Source organism: Hippocampus bargibanti, linkage group LG05 (assembly GCF_051943395.1).
Source record: "Hippocampus bargibanti isolate YZ-2025 linkage group LG05, ASM5194339v1, whole genome shotgun sequence".
In the NCBI taxonomy this organism is placed as follows: Eukaryota; Metazoa; Chordata; class Actinopteri; order Syngnathiformes; family Syngnathidae; genus Hippocampus; species Hippocampus bargibanti.
The window spans coordinates 570609-588703 of record NC_142738.1 but is presented as its reverse complement, the minus strand read 5'-3'; the positions used below and the strand labels follow the sequence as shown (position 1 = coordinate 588703).

The following is an 18095-nucleotide window of genomic DNA, read 5'->3' as shown; positions in this document are numbered from 1 at the left end:
TACATTATACAAAATATAAAAAAGATACAAAAATATAAAAAAACAAAGAAAAAATAACAAAATACAGAGAAGAATAATTGCAAAAATACAAAATATAAGAAATATAAAAAGTAAAAAGAAAAAGAAAAATAATTAAAAAAACAAAAATATAAAAAAATATAAAAATATATAAAAAATATTAAACATATAAAACATATAAAACATATAAAAATAAACAATATACAAAATATACAAAATATAAGAATTATAAAAATGTAAAAAATATAAAATATGTAAAAATCTAAAAAAAATACAAATTCTATAAAAAATATAACAAATATAATATACAAAAATTAAAAAATATAAAATATAAAAAAACATACAAATACATAAGAATATAACATAAAAATATCAAATACATAAAAAAATATATACTATATAAATATTTAAAATAAACAAATAAAAACAAAAAAATAAAAATAAATACAATTAAAAAAATGAGATGCCTTTGCTGGCTGCAATAATAATAATAATAATAATACATTTCATTTCTAAGCGCCTTTCAAAACTCTCAAGGTCACTTTACAGTCACAGTATAAGTTTTTTTCTGTGGGCGAGCAGTGGCAGCCACATGCGCCGGCGTTCACTCGAGCTGCTATTCAGTCTGCATTGAGGCCAATCAATTTAGGGTGTAATTGACCCGCCAAGAACGTCCAGATGGGGGCACTAAAGATCAAGCACCACTGACCTGGAACTGTGCACTGATGCTGGGCGGTTTCTTCTTCTTGTGCAAGTGAAGCAGTGACTTGGTGATGCGGTCGTGGAGCGTCACGCTGCTCAGGTGGCGCAGAGACTTCACGTCTAATAAGTGCTAAACAATATATATATATTAGAAAAGAAAAAGTCAGATTTAATAATTGCAACATGTGTTTTACCTTGGGGAGGCTGGGCTTGATTTTGCAGTTTTTGTTTCTTCTAAAGAACGACAGAAAATAACATTTTATGAGTTGAAGTATCAGAAATTTAGACAACCAAAAAATGAAGAAGAAAATTAATTTGTTATTGTTTTTTTCCTTTTTTAAAGGACAACCGACACCTGCGGACAATTTGAGTCCATAATTTGTAAAATGACTTCAATGGCTTGTACGCCATCTTGTGCATTTTCTGGGACGCTACATTGGAGTCAAGACGGCGAGAATTGATACGGAAGGACTTCTTTCATCGATGGCAAACATGTATGCTTTCCTCTACACAACTATTTGAATCCTATTCAGAACTGGATGAGTAACAAGAAAGCATCAAAAAATGGTGTCAGTTGTCCTTTAAAAACAACAGATTGACATGTCAAATAATAGGTCACATCAGCAGCTATCTAGCTAGCTAGCTTTTAGCTATCTGGCTAGCAAGCTATCTATTATTGATAGCTGACGTTGATGATGTTGTGGGTTGTTTTTACCCGTGTGTAAAAATCCAGGCAAAACAGTCAAATAATAGGTCACATCAGCAGCTATCTAGCTAGCTAGCTTTTATAAAGGGGGGCGGGTCAATGCAAATGAAAGCTTTAGCTGTTGGAGATGACGGTTCTCACAGTAAGATTCCCTGAGCTCGTTCCAGAAGCTTGCTATTGGACGAGTTGCCGAAAATGCCGTCCTCCCCGAAGGCCGTCGGGCTCCGCGCCGCCGCCGAGTCGGGGTCGCGACCTTTGCAGCCGACGCCCAAGCCATCCCTGCAATGGCGGAGGAGGAATCAAAAACAAGACGGGCTGCCATTTTTGTTTGTTGGAGATGTTGACGCAAGCAAACGTGAGGGAAGAGCGGCCGGTGGCGACTTGAAAGAAGAACCATGGACGGATGGACGGACGGACGACTTTGCCGACTCACCAGCTGGCTTTGTCCTTGGGGGCGTTGGCGCCTTGAAGGTGGGACAATGGACAGCGAGGATTCTTCCTGCCATTGCCTGCACGCAACACACCAAGGAAAGAAGCCAGCAACGCATGACTCCATTTGGACAATTACACAGTACGCATTTTATACTACATGGGAGCAGTATAAGTAAAGAAGTAAACAAGTAAGCAGGTAGGTAAGTAGGTAGGTTAGTAGGCAAGTAAGTAAGCAAGTAAGTAAGTAAGTAAGTAAGCAAGTAGGTAAGCAGGTAGGTAAGTAGGTAGGTTGGTAGAAAAGTAGGTAGGTAAGTAGGCAAGTAAGTAAGTAAGTAAGTAAATAAAGTAACAAATACATAAATAAATTATTGGGTGGTGCCAAACCGCAAAGAATAAATAAAAAAATTATTAAACAAATAAATAAATTACAGAATTATTGAATAAAGATAAAAAAAATCAATAAGCAAAAAAATAAAATAAAAATAAATAAACAAAACAAGAAAAAAATACCAAAAACATAAAACACAAATTTAAAATTCAAATTACAATATTCAAAATTCTCAAAAACACAAAAATATAAAAAACCCAAAAATACGAAAACCGAAAACGGAAAACTGTTAAGAATTAAATAATTACAAAATACAAAAATATAAAAAATCTGAAAATTACAAAATTCAAAATACAAAAATATCAAAAACGTAAAAACCCAAAATTACAAAATCACAAAATTGCTAAATTCTAAATACACAAATATAAAAAACCTGATAACTCAAAATTACAAAATCACAAAATTACAAAAACCAAAATACCAAAAAGCAAAAAAATGACATTTAAAGAATAAAAAAAAAAATCCAGAATACAATACAAAAAACATTATTTTATTTTTCCCAATGGTGGCCAGCGAGGTTGGTTCCACTTATGATTTGCTCTGACGAAAGCTTCTCCCGTGAGGTGGTAGCGAGCGACCGCATGCGACGGCCTCCACCTGGAATCCATTTCCGAGCCTTTTTTGCGTCGGAAATTTGCCCTTTATCGTCAAGCCTCTTAACAAAGCGCCCGTGCTATCTGTTGCTTATCAATTAGCTATCTACTAGCTGGCTAGCGAGCTTTCTATCTGTGTATTTTAGTGACATTCAGTGTAATAGCTAACTAGCTAGCTATATGGCCATCTAGCGAACTATCTATTGGCAGTCTACTAGCTGGTTAGCTCCGCACGATTTCCCGGCCACCGCGTCGGACCGACTTACTGTATTTCTCATCTTTGCACCTTTGAAGGATCTCAAGGCTCCTCTGGTGAACCGGGTGATGAAGGAAACTGAAGCTGTCCACCGTTTTGATGGCGGCGCAGGGGAGGGGGGAATCAGGACCTAGGAATGGGATGAAGAAATGTTCATTTTTTTCTTGACTTTTTGAACGAAATTCGTCAAACTTGAAAGAAATTTGCGTTGCAAATAATAATAATAATAATAATAAATGTTATTTTTCAGCGCCGTTAAAAACTCTCAAGGTCACTTTCCAGTCACAGGAGACGTTTTTCTGGAGGTGAGCAGCGGCAGCCACACGCGCCAGCGTTCATTCAACCTGAAAGTAACTCAAATAGATAGAAAGCTAGGTATTACCAGTCTTCTTGCGAACGTGTCGGCGTCCGGCCTCCCTGAAAGCCACCAGGGCCCTGAAGTAGGCACGCAACACGGCCCAGCGGAACGTGGCCACGGGGTCGATACCCATCAGGCCGCAGATGAAGGCCTTCTTGCTGCTCTTCAGCAAGGCCACCACGTCGGGACGCATGTGGTCCGTGTTCTTCTCTCGGAAGTCCTGCGCGCAACAACAAAACATTTATTTTTACTACTAATAATAATAATAATAATATATAATACATTTCATTTATAAGCACCTTTCAAACCTCTCAAGGACACTATTCAGTCACAGGATATTTTTTCTGCGGGTGAGCAGCGGCAGCCACACACGCCAGCGTTCACTCAACCCGGAAGTAACTCAAATAGATAGAAAGCTAGCCAGCTAGCTAACAGATAGCAAATAGATAGCCAGCTGGACAGTTACCTTACTAGCTAGACAGATAGCCAATAGATAGCCTACTAGACAGTTAGCTAACTAGCTAGATAGAATTCTTAGCTACATGGCATAGCTAATAAATAGTCAGCTACATAGCTACATGTGCTAATAAAATACAGATAGAAAGCTAGCTAGCCAGCTAGTATATAGCCAATAGATAGCCAACAGATACCTAGCTGGAAAGCTAGCCACCTAGATAGATCTATAGCTAATAGCTAGATAGTTAGTTAGCTAATACACTTAAATGTCACTATTAAATGACCCGTTAGCGAACCGTTAGCAAATGTGCTGCCTTCCATTTGGCCAACTCCTTCACTGCCAGACGATGTGCACAAATCCAGTGCCAGGGTTTGTGTCACTTTCACTGAAATTGCAGGACTCACAGAATATAGACTTTTCGGACTACATAAACATTCAATTCAACGTAAGAAACCTTAGACGACCTTCTTTCACCAGAAAAAAAAGAGTTAATTCCTAAGTTATATGAATCTGGAGTCATCTGAGCTTGAAATGGGGGCGGCTGTACAAAACACAATACAGGTAACATCCGACTTACAACCGGCGCAACTTACAACCACCCGTACTTACGACCAATAAATAAATTGGTTGATTTTGCAGAATGTAAAAAGAGCTGACCTTGACCCCGTACTTGACTTTCCCGGCGTAGTGCCTGATGATGAAAGCGGGCTCCATGACGGCGGGGAACTCAATGTAGCTGTTTCCCTCATGCTGACGCTTGAACTTGTCCAGCAAGGTCTGATTGGAAGCCTGAGGGAAGCTAAAGCGCCCGCACCACACAAACACACAAACACAAACAAACAAAAACAAACAGAAAAACAACCAAAACCAACCAAAAAGAAAGAGATGGAAATGTAAAAGCAGCAAAAGATGGAGGTGCGTCCAGGCAGCAGGCGGGCGGCGTACTTGCACTCTTCGTCCAAGAGGTGGAAGAGGGCGGTGGGTTTTTTGCTGATGAGGTTGATGCAGCCGCTGTTGTCGATGTAGTCGATGGTGTGCCAGCTAATGCCCTCCGATCGGTACTCCTCCTGCAACAACAACATAAATAAATAAATAAATAAATATGACCTTGACGGGTTTGAAAGGCGCTTATAAATCAAATGCCTTTTTATTTATTTTTATTATTATTATATTTTTTATTTTATTTTTTATTGTTTTTCTTTTTTTTATATGTTTTATATAATTTTAATTTTAATTTTTATGATTATTATTTTTCATTTTTATTTTTATGAATATTTTTATATTTTATTATTATTATTATTATTATTATTATAGATAGCTAGCTGGCTGGCTATCTGTTGGCTATCTATCCAGCTTGCTAGCTTTTTATCTCTTTGTCTTACTATTCTATTTGAATGACTTCCAGGTTGAGTGAACGCTGGCCCGGCAGTAACTCAAACAGATAGAAAGCTAGCTAGCTAGCTAAGAGTTAGCTTTACAAAGCGGCAAGAGTGTACCTGTTCCAGTTTGAAGATGTGCTGGTTGAAGTAGTGCTGCAGTCGCTCGTTTGCAAAGTTGATGCAGAATTGCTCAAAGCTGTTGTTTTCGTAGTCCTCAAATCCAAAGATGTCCAACACACCGATGGAAAAAATCTGAAAGGGAGTCCAAGCGCAGTTTGTCATGAAGCGCACCGGTTTACACGTGACATTAGCTTGTCAAAAATATGGAACACAATTAAATATTTTAGATATTTGATTTTTGAATGAAGGGTTCGTATTAGCATCAATTGCAGTTTAAGGTCCTTATAATCATAAAAATACAAGATAAAAATAAAAATAAAAATAAAAATACAAGATAATCATAAAAATACATTTTATTTCTAAGCGCCTTTCAAAACTCTCAAGGACACTTTAAAATCCCAAAAGTAGCCGATCATGATTTGTCTTTTCAGGGGAGGGAAAGAAGTAACAATAAGAGCCACGTTGACGTCATCACGATGACATCAGCGGCAAGGGAAAACACACACACACACACACACACACACACACACACACACACACACACACACACACACACACACACACACACACACACACACACACACACACTGGTACACAGGCGTGCGGGGGGGTAATTTGAGCCGATGGGGAATTCAAGGCCATCTGCCCAAATGTTGCAGACACAGAACGGCGGGTTTCACCTTAGAATTGTCCTCCAGGTCCTTGTTGTTGAGCAGAGCGTGATTGGCCCGGAAGACGATCCAGTCAAAGAGAGCGCTGTACAACGACTTGGCCATGGAGTCCCTCACCGTTCCCGCCTACGCGCAAGCAAAAAAAAAAAAAAAAATCGGACAACGTCATGCGTTTTGGAGGACTGATACGTTTGATTTATAAGCGCTTTTCAAAACTCTCAAGGTCACTTTACAGTCACAGAATCAGTTTTTTCTCTGCGGGTGAGCAGCGGCAGCCACACGCGCCAGCGTTCACTCAAATAGATAGAAAGCTAGCTAGCTAATAGACAGCTCATAGATAGCTAAGTAACTCGGATAGAAAGATAGCTAGCTAATAGATAGCTAGCTAGCTAGCTAATGGACACCCAGTAAGACTTTAGTTTGCTGACAAAGTTTCTCGGATAAGAAGCGAAACGTCCAACACCTTCAAATTTGTACAGATGACAGCTGAAAAAACCTTTTCATCGATGGAGCACTCCTGTACGACTGTGAGCTTACACAGACGTAATCGATAGCTAAGTAACTCGGATAGAAAGATAGCTAGCTAATAGATAGCTAACAGACAGCTAGCTAGGCCTTTACTCAACCCGGAAGTAACTCAGATAGAAAGCTAGCTAGCTAGCTAGCTAATAGACAGCTACAATTTAAATTTTCATGGGTACGCATCTTTTTGGGTCACCCTGTATATATATATATATATATATATACAGTAAAGTCTCGTTATATCGATATTCAAGGGAGTCCGAAAAAATATCGATATAACCGGGACTATCGATATAACCGGGACTATCGATATAACGAGACTTTACTGTATATATATATATATATATATATATATATATATATATATATATATATATATATATATATATATATATATATATATATATATATATATATATATATATATATCCTCAGATTTTAGCCATCAAACTAAAAATAGATGGTGACATCGACGTAAATTCCATTCAATGTTTGGCCTTCCCAAAAAAAAGCAATCCTTTTTTTATTTAGCTCGGGGGAAAGTGACAGTGATAGCGCTTTGTCAGTGCGGCATATTCCAGTGGAGGTTTCACATTCCTCAGGCGAGACCACATGACTGCAAGAATGGGGGTCGGGGGGGAGACGGGGGTGAGACGGGTGAGACAGGTCAGCTTGTGAGCGACTATTGTTGGTGCATGTGGGTGGTGGTCAGCGAAGCAGACTGCGTATCTGTGTTTGTGTGTAGTATTTCCTTCCGCAGCAAAACCCCCCACCACCGAACCTCCACCTCCCCACGGCCACTAGCGGCCAATTAAATTCCACGCAGCAAGCGCCTACTTTTAGATGAACTCTAGCGACCGAAAAGCGGCCCAGTGTGGGTCAAACATTACATCCGAATGGGCGAGTCCACAAAGAAGGTTGCTTAGCACGACAGGAAACAGGAAGTCGCATTTAGGGGGGGGGGGTTGGGTTAGTAGAAGAGTTTTGCATGTGTGGGTCAGGCTACAATGATTGAGATTGCGATTCGGATCAGTCAAGAGAGAGACTGTATGAATTTTCTATCAGGAAAAAAAGAGCTAGCTAACAATCGTTTGTCAGCTAGCAGGGTAATGAACATAGCCGGATCGTACCAATTCGGCTCTGGTGAAAGAGGGTGTCTCAAAGGTCATAAAGAGAAATCAAATTCCAATAACAAAAAAAAAATGCAGTGTGTCATTTGTTTGTTTGTTAGCTAGCAGAACGGTTGTGAAACTTGACACGCCGGCGTGATGTAGCAACATGGCTAACTGATGTGCCTACTCGTCGGCCATGTTGGCAGTGTTAATGTTCGCAGGAAAGTCAATGTGTTGATGTCAAAGGTCATGAATAGAAAACAAATTCCAAGAACAAAAAAGGCAGCGTGTCATTTTTTTTGTTTGCTAGCTAGCAGCACAGTTCCAAAACGCCGGCACGATGTAGCAACCTGGCAAATTAACGTGCCTAATCGGCGGCCATGTTGGTAGTGACAAAGTCCATGCGTTGATGTGGAAATTCAATTAGAACTTGCTTATTTCTTAGCCAATTTCCACGAAGTTTATATGGATGTCAAAAAAATGTGATATTAACATAAAATCTTTGGGTTTTCTTTTTAAATTCACTTTTGCCTTAAATTTGAGTAGACTGTATAGCGATGCGCACACATGGAACACGCATGGTGCATTTGCATAATTAAAACTCTCAAGGTCACTTTTCAGTCACGGCAGAAGTTTTTCTGTGGGTGAGCAGCGGCAGCCGCACGCGCCAGTGTTCACTCAGCCCAGAAGTAAATAGATAGAAAGGTAGCTGGCTAATAGATAGCCAGCTAGACAGGTAGACAACTAGCTATATAACTAATAGATAGCCGGTCAGATAGCTAGCTAGCTAGCCGGTCAGTTAGCTAACAGGTAGAAAATAGATAGCCGCTATGTGTAAGCTAAATCCTGGTTCAGGGTGGATGGCATTTTAAAAGGGATCATACCAATTCTGCCAATAAGGAGTTCATCATGATATATTTTGAGAAAAGAGACGAAGAAGATGATTAAAAATGTTTAAAGACATATTTGTTCCGTTTGCTAGCTAGCAGCGTACGTTCCGGCTGACTTTTGACTATATTTTGGTATGTGTGCGTTTCTTTTGTCACCTCTGCAAGTTTGTAGGGTACAATGAGCCTCTCCCCGACGGTCACCGTCTTCCTGGTGGTGAGCGCCTCCAGCAACATTTCCTCTTTCACCTACAGGGGGTGACAAAAACAAAATAATACACAACAATAATAATAATCGTCGAGCAGTCAATACCAACTTGGATTTTGATGGTAAACCCATAAAAAATTAGCATTACTCTGAAGCCTTTTTATTCCATGTGCAAATTGCTAGCAAGCACCTAAGGCTAATGTTATGTATGGAAAGTCATGTGAAGGCTAACGCTAATGTTTTCCTGTCTGGTGTGTGTTACATCACATTCCAGGGCTTCACCACAGTGTTTTTTTTTTTTTCTTTCTTCTGAATACTTTTGGGGGGTTACGGGGGCTAACCTCTACCTCCCAAGCCCCGAACCCCCGAACCCTAAACCCTGACATATGTATTTTAAACTCAGTACGAACCACGGTGATGTGACTGATTTTGTTGCATTGTATTTACAGTGATAACTCAGCTTACAAACTTCCCAGAAAGTGTGTTTAAGGTGAAAAGTGTGTCTTCCAAACATTAATTTCCCATAGGAAACCATTAAAAATGAGAATAATCGGTTCCACAGGTGCCCGTAAAAATATTTTTTTTACTAAATAAGCCTTATAACTACACAAAATGTACCTTATTTAATGTATAATAAATGTGCTATTGCATTGTCATTAAAGAAATAAACTGTACTATATAATCAAGTGGTTTTATTGACCTTTGTGATGGTTGTTGATGTAGTTGCCTCTTGATGATATCCAAATGAAGTTGCAGTGCTTTCTTGGCGATAATACCCTCACTCCCACTGTCCCCTGCTATCTGCTTTTCGTTAATCCAAATCAACAGAAGTTTTTCAACCTCTTCTATTGCCTGAGACCGTTGCTTAAACAAGACAGAAACACACTTAGCCACATGTAGCAACGGTCGACTTAGCATACTGGTAAAGCGAAAAGTTTGTGAGCTATAGCGTTCGTAAACCAAGGTATCACTGTATTTATTTTTATTTATTGACATATTTACCAAAAACCAAGCAACCGATTGGAGATTTTAAAACAAAAAAACACTAGACGGACTTGAATATAAGATGACCTTGCATTTGTTTTGACAAGCGCGTGTTTATTAAAGGGATTAATTAGCCTTGTGATCTATAAAGGTTTTCTGATTCTGATATGCTACCGAGCAACTAACGCATGACAAATATCAACCAATTGCATGGCAGCATCCAGAGTGGTCTTTGCTCCTTTGCGCTAGGATTAGCCGGCAGTGTGAAATCAAGTCTGATACAGGCGGTTAGTTGCTACTATTGCTAATCCCAGAAGCTATTGGAGCTAACATCTGCTTCTCCAACTGCAGCCGTGTCATCCACGGCTGGTCTGCCGCCAAGTTTGCTCTGCGGTTAAGTGGGAGCATGCCGCCACGAAAACTCCAGCCGTTAAAGCGGCAACGAGCTTTGCTCGCTTGGTTCGGGATGAGTAAATGTGGAGCTTTGCGACGACTGGCTAAAATAGCAACAAAGCCACGACAAAACAAACAAAAACATCTCAAGCCTTCATTTTACCAAAACTTGTGGTTCCAAAACCACAGACTCACCTCCCCGCAGATGATTATCTATTAGTTATCTATTGGCTAGCTAATCTCGCTATTGAGCTAGCTATCTAGCTGGCTACCTTGCTACATATCTATTTGCTAACTAGCGGGCTACCTAACTAGCTATCAATTTGCTATCTATATGCTCTATATTAGCTATCTATCTAGCTAGCTATTAGTTATTTATTGGCTAGCTAATCTCGCTATCTAGCTGGCTATCTAGCTAGCTATCTAGCTGGAAACCTTGCTACATATCTATTTGCTAACTAGCTATCCAGCTGGCTACCTAACTAGCTATCTATTTGCTATATATATGCTATATATTAGCTATCTATCCAGCTAGATCGCTATTAGTTATTTATTGGCTATCTAATCCCGCTATTTAGATGCTATCTAGCTGGCTACCTAACTAGCTATCTATATGCTATATATATTAGCTATATATCTATCTAGCTATTATATAATAATAACACTATTAAATAATAATTCATTTCTAAGACCTTTCAAAACTCTCAAATTCACTTTACAGTAGTAGTTATCCATTAGCCAACTAGCTAGCTTGCTATCTATTTGAGTTACTTCCAGGTTGAGTGAACGCTGGCGCGTGTCGCTGCCGCTGCTCACCTACAGAAAAAAAATTATCCTGTGACTATAAAGTGACCTTGAGAGTTTTGAAGGGCACTTAGAAATGAAATGTATTATTATTATTATTATTATTATTATTATTTCCAACAGCTGAAGCTGGAACAAAGCACTAACATGGAGAAAAGGGAAATGCTGCCCCCTCAAGGGAGTGAAAAACATTGCCGGAGGTCTAACCAGAGCTTGATCCGCACCCCCTCGCACGAAATTCCCGCATAAATTTGGGAATGTCAGTGAATGAGTTCAAAAGCCGCTCACCTCCAGCAGCTCCGACACGATGGGAAGGACTTTGGGGTTGCAGATGTCGATGGAGTCGTCCCTGTAAGTCTTCTTCTTGTAACGGATGTTGCCCAGGAGGAGGATGGCCGACAACAGCGAGAAAATCCTACGGGGGACAAGAGTCACCTATTGAAACAATAATTACCATCATACAGCGATACCTTGGCTTACAAACTCAATTGGATCCCAGAAAGTGTGTGTAAGGCGAAAAGTGTGTATCCCAAAAAATAATTTCCCATAAGAAACCATTAAAATGAGAATAATCCGTTCCCAGGTCCCCATAAAACATCATTTTATACTTTGTAATGTTCTTTTCTATGCCTTAAAACTACACAAAATAGACCTTATTTCATGTACAATAAATGTGCTAGGGCATTGTAATTGAATAACTAAACCGTACGGTATAATAAAGTGGTTTTATTGACCTTTGTGATGGCCGTTGATGGCTTGATGAAATGGAGTGTCCGGTTTCCACAGCATTAAACACTTGATGAGGAACATAGCCTTCTTCTTTCACCATCTTCAGGAATGATCCCTTGTAGGTGCTTTCTCTGCCATCATTTTACCTAGTTCCTCATCAATTGTGTTCTGTTTAGCTGGGTTGATAGCTTTTTGCATCAAGTGTCCAGATGGCTTGTGCGGGTAATTTGTGGCATCTGATTGATTGGATATTTTAACCTTACTCTGCCTTTGAACTATCAATAAAGTTGAAGCGAGTCCAAATGTTTTCTATCCATTTTCTCTCTTTCTTTCTGCCGTCTGCCTGTCTATGTCGTGTTTAACTCGCACGGCCTTACTGTTTGCGCGTCGCGGGGAGGAAGCCGACCATCTCCATCGCCAGCTGGAGACGCTCAAAGTCGTGTTTTAAGTCTTCGCCCTCCTCCGCGCCGAAGCAGTCCTGCTGGGATCACAAACACACGACGGAAGAAGACAGCAAGACGTGATTCTTTTGCTTTGCTTTGCTTTGGTTTTTTTTTTTCCGCACGCCAGCTTACACAAAATGAAATGGGAAGCGTGTCAAGAAAGCAAGCCCGCTGGATCCTCACATGGCAGTGGACACAACGGAAAGAAACATTTGCATTCTTTTTCTTTGTCATTTCAATTTTACACATTGATTGCAAAACGTCTTTTGTTGGTATTTTGGTTTTTTACTTGTGTGGTAGTGATGAATTACTTCCCCTTTAAGCATCAGTCGCGTTTTTTTTTTACACATTTTCTTCTAAAAATGTCTTGGAATCACTTAAATTAAATTAAATTACATTTATTTTTATTTATTTACATGTGTGGTAGTGATGAATTATTCTTTTATCTATTAATTTAAATTACATTTAATTTAATGTAATTGTATTCAATTGAATTTAACTTAATGTAATTTTAATTTCATTTTATTACGTGTTATTACATTTAATGACATTTAATGACATTTTATTATAGTTAATTATATTTAATTACATTAAATCCAATTAAATCAAATATAGTGAGTTTCTACATGAGATGAATAAAGGTTAATTTAATTTAATTACATATAAACAAACAAAATCAAATCCAATTAAATATTGTGATTGTTTCCACTATGAGATGCATAAAGGTTAATTTAATTTAATTACATTTAATCAAACTAAATCAAATCAAAGTATATCAAATGAAATAAAATTATATAAAAATAAAATATTGTGATTTTTTTCCACTATGAGAAGAATAAACAACAAGAATTACCTTTAATCAAACTAAATCAAATAAAATTAAATAAAATTATATGAAATTAAATATTGTGATTTTTTCCACTATGAGATGAATAAATGTTAATTGAATTTAATTAGATTTAATCAAACTAAATCAAATCAAATCAATTGAACCAAATTTAATTTAATTTTATGAAATTAAATTTATTAAATAACATTAAATTAAATATTGTGCATATTTCCACTATGTGATGAATAAAGGTTAATTTAATTTAATTACATTTAAACAATTAAAAAACATTAAAATAAATAAAATCACATTTAATTACATTAAATCAAACAAAATTAAACCAAATTAAATTACATTAAATTAAATATTTTGCATTTTTCCACTATGCGATGAATAAAGGTTCATTTAATTTAATTTAATTACATTTAAACCATTAAAAAGATTAAACTAAATCAAATTACATTAAATTAATTGAACCTTTATTCGTCTCAGTGGAGAAATTCACAGTCGCAAAGTTATGAAAAGAAGAGGAAAAGGAAAAAGTAGAAGAACAAAATATAGGAGCTGCGAGTCGTTCCGTTACCGTGGAAACAGCAACCGCATCCTAACAAGATGCAAAAAATGCGGAAGATGGCGCGAGGTAACATGGCGGAAAACCCAAAAGAAACTACAGACGTTTGGTCAGCGTGCGAGCGAGCAAGAATAAAAACAGAATGAAAATGCGATTGACCAAGAATGAAAGCAAAGTGGACCTGAAAGAAGGCGCAGATGAAGGCCTTGAAGGCCCGTCGTGCATGCGTCGGTGCACCCTGACCTGGTTGAGGTAGTGATACTCCTCAGGTTGCAACAGGTGGAAGGACTTCCTCTCATCCTCGCCGGCTCCGGCTAGCAGGTAGTAAAAAACGTGGTAGTTCCTACGCATCATCACAAAACATCCTTACGTTACAAAAAAAACAGATGATGCCATTAAATCATTTTTATCATTTATTTGTGCGTCATATTATGCGCAACTTTCATTCATTTTTCAATTGTCAAACTCAAACATGTATTTATTACATATTTTGATGTTTTAAAAAGCCTTTATGTCCGAATTTTGGCGTATCTAGGAACGGATTAGGGCATTTACATGGAAAACATGTCTTGACTTACATTTTTTCACTGAGAAATTTCTTTCGGAGCTAAATCACTCATTCACTGCCATTCGCGAATTTATTCGGGAATTGAAAATATGACATGGAGCGCTCAAATAGATAGAAAGCTAGCTCGCTAGCTTTCTATCTATTTCAGTTACTTCCGGGTTGAGTGAAGGCTGGCGCATGTGGCTGCCGCTGCTCACCCACAGAAAAACTGATCCGGTGACTGTAAAGTGTCCTTGAGAGTTTTGAAAGGCGTTTATAAATCAAATGTATTATTATTATTATTATTACTGTGTCTATTAGCTAGCTAGCTTTCTATCTATTTGAGTTACTTGTAGGTTGAGTGAATGCCGGCGCGTGTGGCTGCCCCTGCTCACCCACAGAAAAAACCTGCTCCTGTGACTGTAAAGTGTCCTTGAGAGTTTTGAAAGTCGCTTAGAAAGCTAATGTATTATTATTATTACTGTGTCTTTTAGCTAGCCAGCTAGCTTTCTATCTATCTATTTGAGCGCTTTGTTCCAGCTTCAGCTAAAGCACTATATAAACCAATAGGATTGTATTGCGTTTTGTACATCCGCCCCCATTTCAAGCTCAGATAACTGCAGATCCATATCACTTAGGAATTAACTAAAGTCTAAGGTTTCTTACGCTGCATTGAATGTTGATGTAGTCTTAAAAGTCAATATTGTGTGTGTCCTGCATTTCGAGTGAAAATGACAACAACCCTGGCACTGGAGTGGACACATTTTTGCACATCGTCAGCCACTGAATGAGTTAATTTTGGAACAAGTCATCGTTTCTTACCTTTCATTGTGCTCCTGATAGACCAGACGAGATTTCTCCAACAGGTACTTCTCCACGTAGGCCCTGAAACCACACACACGGGTGGCCATTTTGTTTAGAATAAACACATGCTTTTTTTGTTTTACAGTAATAGCTCGGCTTACGAACTTTATTGGTTCCCAGAGTGCGTAAGGCGAAAAATGTGTATCCCAAAAAATAATTTCCCATAGGAAACCATTAAAATGAGAATAATCCGTTCCCAGGTCCCCTTAAAACATCATTTTCTATTTTCTAATTGTCTTTTCTAAGACTTAAAACTACACAAAATATACCTTATTTTACGTCTAATCAATGTGCTGTGGTATTATAATTAAGTAAATAAACTGTACTGTACAATAAAGTGGTTTTATTGACCTTTGTGATGGATGTTGATGGCTTGATGGAATGGAGTGGCCGCTTTCATCAGCATGAAACACTTGCTGAGGAACGAATGATCTGTTTAGCTGGGTTGATAGCTTTGGACAGATGGCTTATTTGTGGATCCTGATTGATGGGATATTTTAACCTTGCAGTCTACAATCTGCCTTTGAACTATCAATAAAGTTGAAATGAGTCCAAATGTCACTGTTTTCTATCCAATTTAACGTTGGTCAACTGAAAAGTTGGTAAAGCGAGGTATGGCTGTACTTGTTCTGCTGAGTGTGCTTACCCTCGAACTGTCCCACTGGCTTGGTAGTTGACCTGAATGAACTTGCCGAAGCGGCTCGAGTTGTTGTTGTGGGCCGTCTTGGCGTTGCCGAAAGCCTGCAGGAGAGAGGGGGGACAGCGAGAGCGCCATCGTCAGGTTGGTGACGACGGACGACAAAAATAAATACATATTTCAATAAATAAAAGCCATCGAGGGGGTCACAAGAGACTGCACGAAGGCTCTCATTAGGCCCTCGGGAGGAGATAAAAGGAGGAGATGATGACAGGAAGAAGAAGCGAGACGCCCGCCACGCAAAGAAAGCTGAGGCGGCAACAAGAGCAAAAAGACCAGGCGTGAGATGAGAGAGGAGGAAGATTTTTTTTTTTTGCTCAAAAACGGCTAATCACTGGTTTTCAAAATTAAAGTAAAATGAAAAAAAAAGATTTTTTTTTTCCCCAAAAACGGCAAATAACGAGTTTTCAGAATTAAAGTAAAACATTTTCAAAAAGGCTTCTAACTACATTTCAAAATTAAAGTAAAAAAAGATTGTTTTTAAAAAGGAAAAGAACTAGTTTTCAAAATTAAAAAAAAAAATATATATATATTTACAAAAACGGCAAATAACTAATTTTCAACATTAAAGTAGTTTTTTTTTTCAAAAACGGCAACGAGTTTTGAAAATTAAAGTAAAAATGAAAAAAAATCTTTTCAAAAACGGCAAATAATTAATTTTCAAAATTAAAGTAAAAAAATACGTATATATTTTTTTGTCAAAAACAGCATATAACTAATTTTCAAAATGAAAGTAAAAAAATATATATATTTTTCAAAAATGGCAAATAACCACTGGTAGTTTTCAAAATTAAAGTAAAAAAATTATTTTTTTTTTCAAAAATGGCAAATAACTACTTTTCAAAATTATTATTTTTTTGAAACGGCAAATAACTACTTTTCAAAAAAAAGTAAAAAAAAAACAGTTAATGACTAGTTTTCAAAATTAAAGTAAAAAAAATGATTTTGTTCATCAAAAATGGCAAATAACTAGTTCTTAAAATTAAAGTAAAAAAATGATTTTTCTTTTCAAAAACGCCAAATAACTAATTTTCAAAATTAAAGTGAAAAATCGCTAGCTAGCTTTCTATCTATTTGAGTTACTTCTGGCTAGACTGAACGCTGGCGCGTGTAGAAATGCAATGTATATAATAATAATAATTATTATTATTATTATCATCATGTCAGGATCTTTGAGAATATAGCGCTAGCTATATTCTTCTTCCCTCCAGTACAGCAGCAATATTTTGTCCATTAGTTACATTAAAAAAAAACCTTTTAGTGACCTACATTCCGAAACACAGGTGGAATGGCGCCAAATAGGCCACCGTTAGCTTGTGTATTTGGCTGCTTCCGTTAGCTTCTTTTCATCTTTTGCTAAGGTGTGGTGGGGGCATGAAGGGGTTTGGATATTCATTACAGTCGCATGTCAGGATCTTCCTCAAAGCGCCTCAAATCAAAACCTTCACAGGATTCGCCTCCGGCGCGTTGTCTGTGTTTTACAAAAACATTGCTTGACCTACTTACAAGGAGGCGTATGTTAGCTTAGCAACCGTTAGCACATGGGCCACAACTGAACCGAGGCGTTAGAATAATTGCATGTCTGCAAGCTTGTACATTGTGTTTTGTTTTAATCAAGTGCTTGTAAGCAAAATACGGCCTAGCTAGTTTGCTAAAATGTCAATAAATCCAATGACCTACTTATGGTGATGCTGTCCTGCTTAAAGCCACCGTTAGATCAGCGGCTATTAATTGAAATATCACGCCTGTTTCGTGTGGAAACAGGGCGTCCAAATAATGACATCCGACGGCGCTTTTATCCGATTAGCTCTTTGCCGCGTACACTTTAATTCACCGTTTGTGAGTCGTGGTTAAGAGCCAAATGGGAGTTGGCTAGTTAGCATAAAAATACTTTGTCACTTTCTGGAAATTAGCTTCCTACCCAACCCCTAAAATAAAATAAAAAAAATAAAATAATTATGAGCCCCTTGGCTTACGAACTTTTCAGTTAAAGAACGTTAAATGTATTAAAATTTAACCTTGGCATATGAACTATTTTTCGGGATACACACGGAGCGCCACAATAAGTGATGTGTCGTTCGCAAACGAGTCTGTTCTCCTAACAAGAAAATGGCAGCCTATTGTTTTTGTCCTCTATTCCCCGCCCCCAGTCTTCAGTTAAAGCCACGCGATTGGTCAAGAACGCAGCAGTGAGGGGAGGTGGTTTAAACATTAAAGAGACATGCAGACGACAGAGAGAGAGAGAGTGAGAAAATGGATAGAAAGCAGTGACATTTAGACTGGTTTCAACTTCTGCAAGGTTCAAATATCCCATCAATCAGGCTCCACAAAAAACCCGCACAAGCCATCTGTACACAAATATATATATATATATATTTTTTTTTTTTCAAAAACGACAAATAACTAGTTTTCAAAATTAAATAAA

The 18095-nt window shown here is 37.9% G+C and overlaps 1 protein-coding gene across 4 annotated transcripts in view; it reads right to left on the bottom strand.

Moving 5' to 3' along the window:
* Nucleotides 1–18095, bottom strand: part of LOC148897354 (unconventional myosin-IXAb-like) — a 52550-nt gene that overhangs the window by 17984 nt on the left and 16471 nt on the right. For all 4 annotated transcript variants that reach the window (XR_016114928.1, XM_088995924.1, XM_088995925.1 and 1 more), the window contains exons 3-18: nt 15620–15714; nt 14932–14994; nt 13806–13905; nt 12097–12200; nt 11279–11405; nt 8761–8850; nt 6090–6206; nt 5407–5541; nt 4856–4977; nt 4568–4709; nt 3478–3673; nt 3106–3225; nt 1860–1935; nt 1568–1705; nt 915–954; nt 728–850 (exon numbers count right to left, since the gene is read on the bottom strand). Coding sequence is in view for 3 of the 4 variants with exons in the window: in XM_088995924.1 (XP_088852050.1) it covers nt 728–850; nt 915–954; nt 1568–1705; nt 1860–1935; nt 3106–3225; nt 3478–3673; nt 4568–4709; nt 4856–4977; nt 5407–5541; nt 6090–6206; nt 8761–8850; nt 11279–11405; nt 12097–12200; nt 13806–13905; nt 14932–14994; nt 15620–15714 (1788 nt within the window). In the remaining variant the exon portion in view is untranslated. The remainder of the gene's footprint in view (nt 1–727; nt 851–914; nt 955–1567; nt 1706–1859; nt 1936–3105; nt 3226–3477; nt 3674–4567; nt 4710–4855; nt 4978–5406; nt 5542–6089; nt 6207–8760; nt 8851–11278; nt 11406–12096; nt 12201–13805; nt 13906–14931; nt 14995–15619; nt 15715–18095) is intronic.